This window comes from Mesitornis unicolor, unplaced genomic scaffold (genome assembly GCF_000695765.1).
Source record: "Mesitornis unicolor isolate BGI_N332 unplaced genomic scaffold, ASM69576v1 scaffold6645, whole genome shotgun sequence".
Classification (NCBI taxonomy): Eukaryota; Metazoa; Chordata; class Aves; order Mesitornithiformes; family Mesitornithidae; genus Mesitornis; species Mesitornis unicolor.
Genome location: NW_010186086.1, coordinates 11,939 through 25,202, shown reverse-complemented (window position 1 = coordinate 25,202; position 13,264 = coordinate 11,939). Strand labels below are relative to the sequence as shown.

At 38.0% G+C, this 13,264-nt stretch overlaps 1 protein-coding gene across 1 annotated transcript in view; it reads left to right on the top strand.

Annotated features, from left to right (window-relative positions):
- Window positions 1-2,141: 2,141 nt before the first annotated feature.
- Window positions 2,142-13,264, top strand: part of LOC104541070 (amyloid beta A4 precursor protein-binding family A member 2-like) — a gene marked incomplete at its 3' end in the record, with an annotated part of 18,639 nt that continues 7,516 nt past the window's right edge. The window contains exons 1-2 of the mRNA XM_010185034.1: window positions 2,142-3,110; window positions 12,425-12,505. Coding sequence (XP_010183336.1) covers window positions 2,142-3,110; window positions 12,425-12,505 — 1,050 coding nt within the window. The remainder of the gene's footprint in view (window positions 3,111-12,424; window positions 12,506-13,264) is intronic.

The window sequence follows — 13,264 nt, the reverse complement described above, 5'->3', positions numbered from 1 at the left end:
GTCCCCTCCTGTGACTAACATGCAGCTCTGCATGGGATACTTTGTATCCCAGAATCTAGAATCCCCGTTTCAGGAAGAACTTAGACTTGCTATGTGGTGCCATTACATTAATCCATAGACACATCGTCTTCCTGGATTTGTCATGAACTAAGGTTTGGGGTTTTACTTGTGAGAACAGAAATTCTGCAGGGATGTCTATGAGGTTTTAGGTTACAGCGACAGGATATTTTTGAGACATTCATAATGCCTAGGAACTCATCTCTATACAGCTCCTCTAATTGGATAGCTCCGTGCTAGTTTTACTGCTTTATGCGTGCACACAAGACTTGGGAGGCTGGTTATGTCAAAATGATCATGTGGTTGGCTGTCATGCCGTTATTTGCATATTATAGAGCATGCAGTTGCGTGGTAAGCATGCACTTGTGTGGTGCATTTCAGAAGCCCATGTCTAAGCTCAGTTCACCCCAATTAAGTAACTGTGCAAGTCAAGCTTATCATAAGCATACAACAATGAAATACACAACCATTCATTCTGAAAGTACATTGCTTCCCCCATCCAGATCACTCACAGCAGACCACACTTGTCAAGCCTGTCTAGAATTAGCTGTTTTCTTTATATGAACTGTATCAAAAATAATCAATCTCTGCTTATTTATTTAGAATCCAGTGTTTAGATAAAAATATGTAATTTAAACTAGCACAAGGATTTAATGTGAAGAATTAATGACCTTTTATTGTAGAGGTCTCTCTTTTTCCTGGCATATAGATTAGGGTGTAAACCAGTCTTGCAGAGGGATCTAGATAGATTGGAGCACTGGGATGAAATTAAACAAATCAAAATGCTAGATTCTGCACCTGGGATGGAGTAATGCCAGGATCAAGTATAATTTGAGAGAGGAGTGGCTGAGAGCACAGAAAGTGATCTGGGGGTGCTCATCAACAGCAGGCTTAATGCAAGTCAGCAGTGTGCCCTGGCAGCCAAGAGGGCAAACCACATCCTGAGGTTCATTGAATACAGTAAAGCCAGCCAGTTAAAACAGGTGATTACCCCTCTGTATCCAGTGTTGGTGCAGCCTTGTCTGGAGTACTGTGTGCAGTTCTGTGCCCCACAGCTTAAGAGGGATGTGAAAGTCCTTGTATGTGTCCTGAAGAGGGCAACAAAGCTGGTGAAAGGGCTGAAAGGAATGTCCTGTGAAGAGCTAAGGACTTTGGGCTCGTCTAGTTTGGAGAAAAGGAGGTCAAGGGGCAGCCCCATTGCTCTCTATGGCTGATCTTCCTCCTGGTATTCAGTGATAGGATGTGTGGAAATGGTTCAAAGCTGCACTACGGAAGGTTTAGACTGGACTTTAGGAAGTATTTATTTACCGAGAGGATGGTCAAATGCTGGAACAGGTCTCCTAGAGAGTTGGTCAATGCCCCAAGCCTGTCAGTGTTTAAGAGGCATTTGGACAGTGCCCTTAATAACATGCTTTAACTCTGTCAGCCCTGAATTGGTCAGAACTAGATCATTGTAGGTCCCTTCCAACTGAAATAGTCTATTCTAAAAAACCCAGTTATTTGGTTTAACAATGGGAGCTAATAAACCATTGAGTGATTTTTTAATAGCAGTGCATTTTCCTTTAGCACCCTATGTGACTGCCAAGTTAATAGAATTATTTTCCTTTAGTTTTGGTAAGAGCAAGTCAGATTCTAAATGTATGCTTTCAGTACACATTCAAGAAATGCCCAAGCTGAAAATTGAAAAGAGCTCCTCTTTACTGCATAGCGATCAAAGCATGACCCCTTACTGGCAAGAAAAAGAATTTGAAAACTAATTTCAAGGTTCAGGCTTAATTCTCTGTCAAATTGACAGAACAGATCCTACACTAATATACATTTAACATCAATGTAGAACCTTCTCTTTATCTGTTCCTTTCAGTGTGCTAGTTATTAGTTTGATTTCATGGTTCCATAATATGAGCATTTTAGCTGTCTGAATCTGGTTTAAATATCTACAAACACATCCTTTTTACCAAAGAAATCTATCAGTTTGTTTCCTATTAACATCACTGATCTCTACTGATGACCTTTTCCTGAATGTTTGTTTTTCCATCTTCCCTACAGTAATTGCTCAGAAATGATTGTCATATAAGGAGTTGGCTATGGCAAACAGGAAACATCAAAGCACTACAGCCAGCATGCTGGATCACAGAGTGAGAGCTTGCCCTACTTCATCTCACAACAGGGAGCCTGAAAATGAAGAAAGTGACCTTCCTATTGAAGATTATGCAGCAAAGGAGACGGAACTAGCAGCTATCAGACAAGGCAGTCCTACACCTGTGGAACATGAGTGCAATGATCATAGTGGAGATGGTGACTCCAGCTCTGACTATGTGAATAACACCTCTGAGGAGGAGGACTATGACGAAGGCTTGCCAGAGGAAGAGGAGGGGATCACATACTACATTAGATACTGTCCGGAGGATGATAGTTACCTGGAAGGAATGGACTGCAATGGGGAGGAGTATGCTCCCCATGAGGAACACCATGTTGAAACAGATGAATGTCAGGAAGCTGTGGAAGAATGGGCTGAAGGTAAAATTCAGCACCAAGATGAAAATGAGGTGACTGACAGGCAAGAGTGGCAGGAAGGTCAAGATAATGGCGTTCAGATTTTGGAAGATGAAGTGTCATCTTTGGAGATTCGAGATCAAGAGGAAAACATAGAGTATTGTCAAAGTGAAGGTGGCTATCCAGACTATTACCCAGGAGAGGCTAATGGAAACTCACAGGGAATATCGCCATACCATTCTAGAAAAGAGGATGCAGAGCTGGAAGAGCAGGAAGAGGACATTGACCAGATTGTAGCCGAAATAAAAATGAGTATGAGCATGAGCAGTATTAATAGTACAACAGAAATGAGTCCAGAACACACTGGGACTGAAAACATGGCACATGACTACAAAGAGACTTGTTCAAAAGGAGAAGCTGTTCACAGTGCTAACAGGCATGAGGGAAGACCAAAATCACTGAATATCCCATCTGCCTCTAAGCACAGTGGAGATGTGCCTAGAGGTTTTAAAGCAAAGTCAAGAACCCCGGAGGACAGACTGAAGTGGCAACAAGAGCAGGTATGAGATTATCCAGACGATGAGGTATCCAGACGATCAAAGGCATTATGCAAATGTTATGTTACTTATTTATTCCAAAGAGCATTACAGAGCAATATTTTTACTTCTTTACTCTATTGCATTCACAGCTACGTAATCACATTGTGTGTTTAGGAAAAAAGGTGAAGGTAGTCAGTTTAGGTAGAGAACTGGGAAAGAGGTTTTGCACAGAGAACAGACAGTTCTAAGTAAAACAAAATATTCCAGATGCATAGGGCAATACTAGTTTATTTACACAATTTTTATTCTGCAGTGACATGCTAGATAAACTTAAAACTGGGGTCAGCATTGAAACAGTTGAAGGTTTGGGGTTTTTTTTTCCCCATTAAGGGCTCCCGTTTCATTGCCTTAGTGGGTGACTACTTTCAGTTTCTTTTGTTTTCAAGTGAACATATGCCAAGGCTAGACACCACGTACATTAAAAACAACTGGAAGAAGGAGTGCCTCCATATTGCTGTGTTTCTGTACTAGCTGGGCATATCTTGAACTTGGCAAGAAGAAATAGGAGCTTTACTCCTACCAAAAATGCCATTAAGCAGTTTTATCACAAGAATGGTATAGATGTTAATTTAAACCTTGCATGATCATTTCTTGTTCTAATGTTGAGTGCCAAAAAAAGATTCTGAAAAAAATCAGACTCAAAAAGAGCTCAAGCTTTTCTGGAAGAACAGAGGTATGAGCTTTTCTGCTCTTTTTTAAAAATTTCAACTGGAATGTGCTTACTTCATTAAAGAGACATCTAATTCCCTTTGCTCTAAGGTCAGTTTAAAGCTTTGGCTTTGCATATCTGAAGCTTTCTGCAGCTGAATGTTAGTTTTCTTCTGCAATGAAGAGAGCTCTACCTAAAAGAGGTAAAACAAAACGTATTTATATGACAGACTAGTAAGAATAAGAGGTTTATTTTGCCTTATCTTTAATTAAAGTGCTTTATTAAACTTCAGAGATATGTTTCCTGTTTCAGCTTTATCAAATCTATAAATATTATGATTTTCTATAGTTAAGTGCCCTACAGTTAAACAATTTAATCTAGATTATTCCATTAAAGCCAGACGTTAAAATATGTCAGTTCCTCAGAAAAACAGTAAAAGGAAATCAAATGTTTAACTATATGCTGATGAAACAGGTTGACCTTTATTATAATTGTGAACAAAAAAACTTTTGGGAATATTTTCAGATTTCCCATACCTACTGCAAGTTTTTAGTATTAATTTCTACATTCGGTTTTCAGAAGTATAATCAGAACCAAATTGTGTAACTTTACTTTATTCAGTGCCTTACTACCAGCATAAAAGTTATCCCACATGTGAATAAGCTTGATCTTGAATGATTTGAATAGTTACTAGGTATTGGCTAGGAACAGAGAATATTTTAATCTAAGGATGGTCTTTCTGACACAGTACACCAGCAGCTGCTACTGGCATTGTTGGTGCTTGTAAGTATTGGAAGTATTTGCAGAACAAAAAAGAAGAGGAGCTCTTGAATAAGAAAGTTAGTGAATTCTTCTATATGTTTGAATAAGAAATTGTTGTTTTATTTTCCCCTGAATGATTGCTAATTCAAAACAGAATTCAAAATAGACTTTCATTTCAACATCTTTTTGTACTCTTTCAAAGTTGCAGCGGTTGAGCTGATTTGCATTGTACCTTTATTATTCTTGCCAGAACAACAGCTGGGGGTTTTCTAACACCAGGATATTGTTAAAACTGCCACTGGTGTGAAAATAAACGAAGGGACTTAAATATTTCTGCATTGCCTGTCTGAGCTTTGTTACTTCCAGACAGTCTTGGGACAATGCCTTAATGTTTTTTAATAACAGAGGAAGTGCTGGTGTGATAGTTAGGTACTGACTGGGTGACAAGACACACATTTATTTTGTAATAAAGGAGACAGGGCAAAACTGCTGTGGGCATCTTCACTGAAGAGAAGAACACAGGCCTCCAAGGCATAAAGGTGTGAAGTGACATTTCCTACGGAGATACAGAGGCTCACAAATGGAGACATGAGGAGATTCTCCTCTCTCCTACCCCAAGCCTCCAGGGATGGAAAAGAAAGATTAAAAAGTTAAATAATCTTTGGCAAGCATTTCTTGAATGTGTTTATCATAACAAGACAGGTCTTATCTTGCAGTATTCTGTTTACCTACTGCAGGTTGCTCATCATCCTCAGTTTTATCTAAAAATCAGAATGATTGTGAGGGCATTCGAATAAGAATACAGTATCCATTTCTGCCAAAGTGAGAATAAAACCTTGAGAGGCCCTTAAATGTCCTTAACTTGAGGTGAGACTGGACCTTTAACATAGATAATGGACCTCAGAATTTTGATAAAGCTCAGAGGATTTTGTTTTTCTTCTAGGGCATTAAATTCTTCTAATAGTCACTATAAAATGTGTAAGGGATGGATGCAATTAGTGTACTGTCTAAATGAACCTCTGTCTGATTTGTGAAAGTGAGGTAGTAATTATCTTAATTACAACAATTAAAGTTCGTACATAATGAAAGGAGAAAAACCCAAGGCCGTTGTCAGTAGATCTGGATGCCAAACTCACTGTTTGTAGAGAATTTGCTTGGAAGATCCTTGGTTTAGTCACCTTGCTAAAAAATTTCAGTTTTAAGTGTGCATCACAGTACAAAAGATCATGGTGAGAGGGACGACAGAAGCGTCCATATTGCATACGGAACACTTTTTCTCCAATTCTTTAAGTTCATGTAGATTTGAATGCTTTTAACTTAAACTAAGATACTGTGTATCAGTTTCTGTAAACAGTGAACAAACAGGAATGTGCATTTTGTTGTTTTATGCACATACTGTGCTGTCCTTAGCTTTTTTGTGTGTTTCTGCTCCTCTCCTCCTTTCCTGCCTCCCATAGGTTGTAATACTGCTGCATAAAATTTCAGGTTTATTAACAGTAACTGATACACAATACATTTTAATATACCTTTAAAAATATAATTATTTATTTTTAGCCCATGATAACTGCTAGGAATTGTCTTGCGTACAAAATGTTTAATAACTAGTAGATAAATGACATTTTAAAGGTTCCAGTTTGCTTTCAGCAATTAATCACCACAGAACTAGAGTCATACTTCCCAACTAGAACTTCCCAACTAGAGTCATACTTTTATGAAATACTGGCATTGGCATGACCGGAGAGCTACATCTGATGAGTATGGGACTTAACACTTGGGCTTTGACTGTCTAATCAGCTCTTTGTTCTTCACGTCTCATCTACTTAGATTTCAGACTGCAGACGCCTACCCTATTCCATCAGATCTATTTACCAACAATAAAGGATAAATTTTTAACAGCACCAACACCCTACCTTCACCTATACCCTTTTGAAGAAACAGGGATTTGCCATTATCACTATTAAGAAGGCAGACCTTAGAGGAAAGTCTGCTTTTTAATGATGCTGCCTGACACCAGAATCCTGTTGCTTCTCATTTCTCAATTGTACTTTCATATCACTGGCATACATTTGAGAACCTCACCAAGTATGCTCTTGCAAACTCCCCTGATAGTGACCCTGTGAGCTTCTGCAGTGTTATTCTCATTTTGCAACTTTCATGTAGGCTATGCCTTTACACTTTTTCAACATGGACAGAGACAGGTAAAATATCCTAAAATAAAATTATGAAAGAAAATTTTACAAAGTCTTCTTTTTTGTCTTAGCTTGTTCTCCAACAGCTTTGCGTGCATCCTTGCTGCTACTGTGTTGTTTTGTTTACCTATACTAGTAAAGCTCAGTATTGGCAAAAATATTTGAAGTTTATTCCCTTCTCTTCACGTGGGCACAGTGCCAAAAAGCCCAAACCCAGGAGTCTTTTGTCCGTAAAGATTTCACCCTTAGACCAGTCTGAAGCAGCTAAGATGATAGACATTTTAGAAAACCTGTGTCCTAGGAATGTCTTAGCGAAATTCAGTCTGAGTATTATGGGGTGCATTTTATAGAATTTGTAGAAAACACCAATGGGTGTAAGTAAAGGATATTAAAAAAGCTTGCTGCATTCTCCTATGCTGTTCTAGGCAACTGTGGGGCAGAAATATTAAATACTTATTACTGAATGACAGTTCCCAAACTTAGCAAGTTTAAGTACTTACTGAAAAGTGCTAAATGGTCCAAACATTCTCAAACAAAAACAGTTCCTCAGTGCTAATTGGCCAAGCCATGCCATTTTAGCAATGCATTCCTGACACCAGGAGACAGCAAAATCAATACCTCTTGCCTAAACATGCATTAGTGACAGTCTTCTCTGGGAAGTTTAAAGCAGAGGGCAGCATGGTTTCCAAATTACATCTACATAAAAATGCATGACTCAGCACAGCTATTTTTCTGAAACTCTTATCATGGCTGGTTCTCAATTTTAACTATATGCAAGGACAAAAACCTTTTTAATAGGATAAAAATCAATTTGTGATCATTTTAATGTTTAGCAAGATTGGACTAAGTACTGAAATTCTTTTGTGGAATGCTTAGATGTCTAAACTTATTTTGACTCCTTATCTGAACACCAGTTCCATACTGTAACTTGACATGCTTACTTGGAACTACTTCTTTCTACACATATTTTCCTCTTAATTTCTGATGTGTGCTAGCACCACCTCTAAATCAGCATGCAAGTAATAGAATCTTTGTGATAGAATAGAGTGTGAAGTCTGGCCTTTTTTTTTATTTTTCTATGATGAAAATCAGAAATCCTTCAGCTAGTCAAGAGTAGTCTTGTTCAGATTCTATCCTTGTCAGTATATCCTGCTGCGCCAAATTGCTCCTACCGCATCTTACTCATTTTACAATAACTAATAAAGCAGCTCAGTAAGGGTATATTAAGCCACTCCCACTACACATCCCCAGCATCTACAACAGAAGTTTATTAGGAATAGTACTGCCATAATAGACTTGTTACTACGTTACCATCTCTTGATTAAAGAAAATGTTTTAAATGCACCTTGATGTGTTTCTGTAAACATAGTAATGTTTAAAAATCAGGACAACGCATGGCCCAGTGATAAACTGTCTTCAGAAACCAAAAAAATGTCACAGAAGTTGAAACTAGAAACTGGAGTTTTGTCCTTAAGTGACAAAATATCCATCTGCTTTACCTTTGTTCTAGAGAGAGACAAAGCTTAATAATCTAGCCAGCCTACCACAAAACATCTATTTTCCAAGAAACTCAAGTCTTCAAGATGAATTTCAGGATACATAAGCCAGTACACTGGTTTCTGAACACGTTATTTTATAATATTTCAACAGTATTGCTAGTAAAGAGATGAACAAGTATGGATCATAAGTCTCATTATTCAAATGTGTAAACACAGTACAGCCTTACCACACCTCTGAGATGCACTCAGTGCTTGTTTACCAACTCTTTACCAAAAGGGTTAAAAATTCGGAAAAATCTAATCTTTCATTCCTCTCTCAGACAAATTATTTCTCTGAATAAATCAAGAAAGGGACTAGCCTGATAGTTTCCAGCAGAACATTCTCCAGGTCTCACCAGCACTGACCACCACAGCAGCATTCAGGATCACAAGTGGCAACTTTGAGGAGGACCATATTACTGAGCTGAGCTTTTGACTGAAAAGCTTAACAGCTTACACAGGAGTAACCAACCAATAGTATTAAGAAACAGCAGAACTCAATCACTACCAACCTCCAACTCCAGCTACGAGAAGCTTTATATTGCAGGAAGGGGTGGTTATAAAGGGAGTCTGGTTGGCTGGAGGGGCTCTGCAAGATTGGTGGGAGGAGGGAGGCCGGCCCAGGTGGCCCCAGGCCTGGCAATTGGCCATCAGGGCAAGGCATGGGTAGAGCAGCAGGCTTCTTTCTGAAAGATGTGCTTAGATGCTGCAGTGACCTCAAATAAGTAGAGTCTGATTTTCCTCTTAGCCTAAATATGGCATTTTCTGCTGCCTCACGCTTGTTCACATGATGCTGGATACTGCCTCAGTACTTGCTCAGAGGCAAAAGTATTAATAACACTACATCTTTAATATTATTAGATTTTTATAACTCTCCTTTGCAGAATCTGTCCTTGTATCACAATCTTATCCTAGGTTAAGAGACTTTTAACATAGCTGTACCTCTGTGTTAGTGTGCAGTCAATTGCAGATTTCTGGTTCAGCTTTAGGTCCTATTTTAAACTGCATATCAGGGTATAAAGTATTTATAGTACCTTATAAATGTTTCCCTCAAATGTGATTTCTTCTAGCTATCGTAACAGTTAAAACAACAATATAAACTGGAAACTCTGTAAGAAACACGAAGAAAACAAGTATCAAGTATGATAATTTATTTGATGTTGGTCAGATCACCTGGGAGCATGAACCAACTTCCAGCCTACACTGAATACCAGAATTTAGGTTTTCTAAAAATGATTCCATAAAGAAGCTCCAAGACAGTCCCTTCATCCTTGGTCTAGAAGCATGTTCTTCCATACGTACAAGACTACATGGTTTCTGACTGTGAATGGGAGATACAGCCATGCCTACTCTGCACAGTTCTCTCCTTTGACACTGTAAGTCTGATGGAAAGAAAGGGAAGCCCTTCTCCCTGTACTTCTTTCTGCCCTTTCCCTCTGAGATACCATGTTAGAAATAATTTCTTCAGCACAAAGGTCTCAAGCCTTATTTTATAAAGGGTCACTGTAACAGCCCACATACTTGCAGGCAAATGTTAGGCACAGAATGTCTCAGAGAGGCGCAGGTCCCCTTACTGACTACTTGGTATTTCATGCTGCTGCTGACGGGACACAGGGTGGGCTACTCTCCAAAGCCGAGAAGTGCTCAAGAATGTGATACTACGCTCAGCTTTGTTTGGAGGAAGTGCTCACAGTGACACACTCGCCTCCCCATCACAACACTTTTAAAGAACAAAGCATTAATAGATTAGCCAGAGTTGGAACATATTGTGTGCACAGATGAGCAGGAAAGAAATGGAAGAATTTCTTGAGATTCTGCCTAATTAGACTGGGGGTCCTAAACACATAGGCGAAACACTGGGAAAAAAAGCAAATTGGCCTTTGTGTACAGACACCAAATAGTAAGTGAAAAACATCTAGTATTACTATGTTCCTTTTAAAGGTGCTGTGATTGATCCCAACTCATCATGCATGCTGCATAGACTTCTTTTTGGAACCCAGCCTATACACAATAACAACAATATATACTACATCTGTGACTAGGAAGCAATGAACAAGCAAGACTTGTTTGTTCCTAAAATCCTAAAATCCCTTAAATCCTGAAAATAGGAACTCATTTAAATTACAGCTATGTATAAGTGAAAACAAAAGGGTTACACAAGTATATAGTCATATTTTATATTAAGTCTATATGGAATTATATATGTAGCTATTACCAAGGAGCACGGTTGGTATTATAATCCCCTTGGGCAGAATAAGTCCATTGACATGTAAGATTTATGACAGAGGCATGTTTCAATGTTTATAGCACTCAGGGTATACTTCCTAAACCAGTCAACCAATTATTTCTTTATATGCAGCTGCATTTTCAGTTCAGTCAAGTGCATGGTAATCAGAACTGACAGGGCTTTAGAAGTATTAACATTCTGATGTAGGTGCTGAGTATTCGCTGTCACTGTTTACAGTCTAATGTATCTTCATCATGGCTATGTCATTTTCCCTGCTTAAAGCATATCTAATCCTACTATTTTAAAGAATAATGTATGATTGTTATGCCTGTTTTATTAAAGCCCTGTAGATACTTGTTTACCTCATTAATATATTTCACTGCACATCAACATATACTGCTCCATATTGGTTTAGCCTTGCAATATAATTAGATTTATTGTCCCGGACGCAATGGCATTTATAAGCAGGGATATGGTAAACTTAGCTACTATAGCCATGTAGTCAATGGGTCCCAAGTCTTGGTGCTCTGTGTATATCTCATATAGTCTTTTCTTTCCTAAAATCCTGCTTACTAGGGTGAATTTTTGTTTTGTGTATGTCGTGTTACCTGAGAATTAGCATTACTGAGCTAATACCTCTAACGTGCTTGCTTCATTAGCACATTTTGTTCAGCTGACTGAATATTATGCATAGGGAATAATTTGTCTAGAGATGAACATGCAGACTTTCTTTGATTACAGCTACATATTGCATTTGAAAGTCAGAAGACAAGGAGGTCTGTTCACATGTAACATTCAGGCTGACCCTTTGAAATAATACTGGCTACATGTTTTCTATTTACACAGTTTCTTATTTGTGAAGCCTTACACTGACAGTGGCATTTAGGTACTCTTTTTTAATATACAATTTGGGGAAACTGAGAAAAAAGGAAAGTGAAATATCCTAAATCATAAAATATTGTTCCAGAAATGACCTTTGTTTTCCAGATTTCTAACACTGAAACTCTGAGTCATAAAAACTTTACTTCTTGCTACATATGGGACACGGCACTCGGTGAGCAGGGTGCTGGTGTTCAGTGACTTGTCTCAGGTCTGGAGAAGTTCTGCCCTTGAGAGTATTGGAACTTAGGAAAAAAAGAGTTCTGTAGTTTAAAAGACTTAGTATTTTCCTTGTCTAGGGTTTTATATTGTCCCTTTTACATTTCTTCAGAAGCCTGAAGCTGTGCTGCTAGCATCCTGTAGATTGGCTTAGCCTAAAAGGAAGGAGATGCCATGAGGTATCTCCAACAAACAGAGAATCCTATATTCAGTGCTAGGATTATGTTTTTCAGATCAGAGGTGGCCATTAGGACTATTTTGATTTTTTTATTACTGAGCATAAACACATTTTAAAAATCTGACTGTGGTTTCTGAACAATTTGTCAGCAGTTGCCTTAATTTAATGTAAAAAATTTGCATTGAAATAAAATAATTTAGTTTAAATTTAAATCAGTAGTGTAGCTGCTATTTAATGATAATTGAAGTGTCTTACTATTTACATCAAAGTAGATATTTTATTATAATTAAACAACTCAAATTTTTTATTTTAATCTCATATTTGTAAATTACAATAGGAAATTCCTGTTATATCACATTATGATATTTCAGTATCAGCGATGAGTATTGCTTGCACATACATAACTACAGATAAATAACTACACAGAACAGCTTCATGACCAGTGACTATCATCAAATAAGGCTAAGTACAGTTTCATATGTTAATGTTTTATGAATTTATATTACTGAATGTAATTTAATTTGGTGAAAATTTTCTATCTTTGCACTATTGACTTCCACAGAAATCTCTACTTTGTTTTGAAGCTTTTCAGAATACAAAAGGATTTAAAATCCTTTATTTTTTTTTCTTATAGATGTGCAATGGTTTAGAGCAGCCAAGGAAGCAACAGCGTTCAGATCTCAATGGACCAGTTGACAACAATAATTCATCCGAGGTAGGTACCTTAGGCCATTATGCTGCCTATCTTCCTGTGGTCAGGCTTCCACAAGGGAAAGCAGGCACTGAATTGTCAGCTTTCACCCTCTCACACACACATACTTAGGCTGTTTCTTTTCCTGAACTGACAATAAATACTATGTCTGCATATACCAAAAAGCCTTTGAACTATAATCATGAATATATTGCTGCCACATTCTTTTTATGTAACTGTCCACTGCATATACTCAAGCCTAAAATTTTCTGTTGACATACGGAACGGAGAAAATACTTCTGAAATTCTCTTTTTGGATTATTGGAGAGCAAGAGTAGCATCAAAAAGAAATTAGCTTCTGCTTTTTTTCTTCTCTCCCCTGCCAGTGTCAGTCTTTGAAACCAAAGGACTGCTTAATTCCCCCAGGAGTAAGTCTCTTTAAATAACCCCTAATATCAAGCACATCATTCAGTGCTGAGGGCTCAAATGATTCACATCTTTTTGAGTGGCCTCTATGGTAAGACGTGTCCTGGCTCAGTAAGCTGTGAAAAAGATGTGGTGATAGGCAGACCTGCTCTTTTCACTGAAGACTGGAGCAAAGAAAACATGTAAGAATGCAGAATGAGGTTATGCTCGAGGCTAGACACAATGAAATTAAATTCAGACTAAAAGTAGAAGTCTGTTATCTCAAAAACATAGAACATATTTAGTCTGTAGCCTGTTACAATAATGAACATTTCTAAAGCCTTTTCCCATAATGGAGAAATCAGCCTCTTTCCTGGA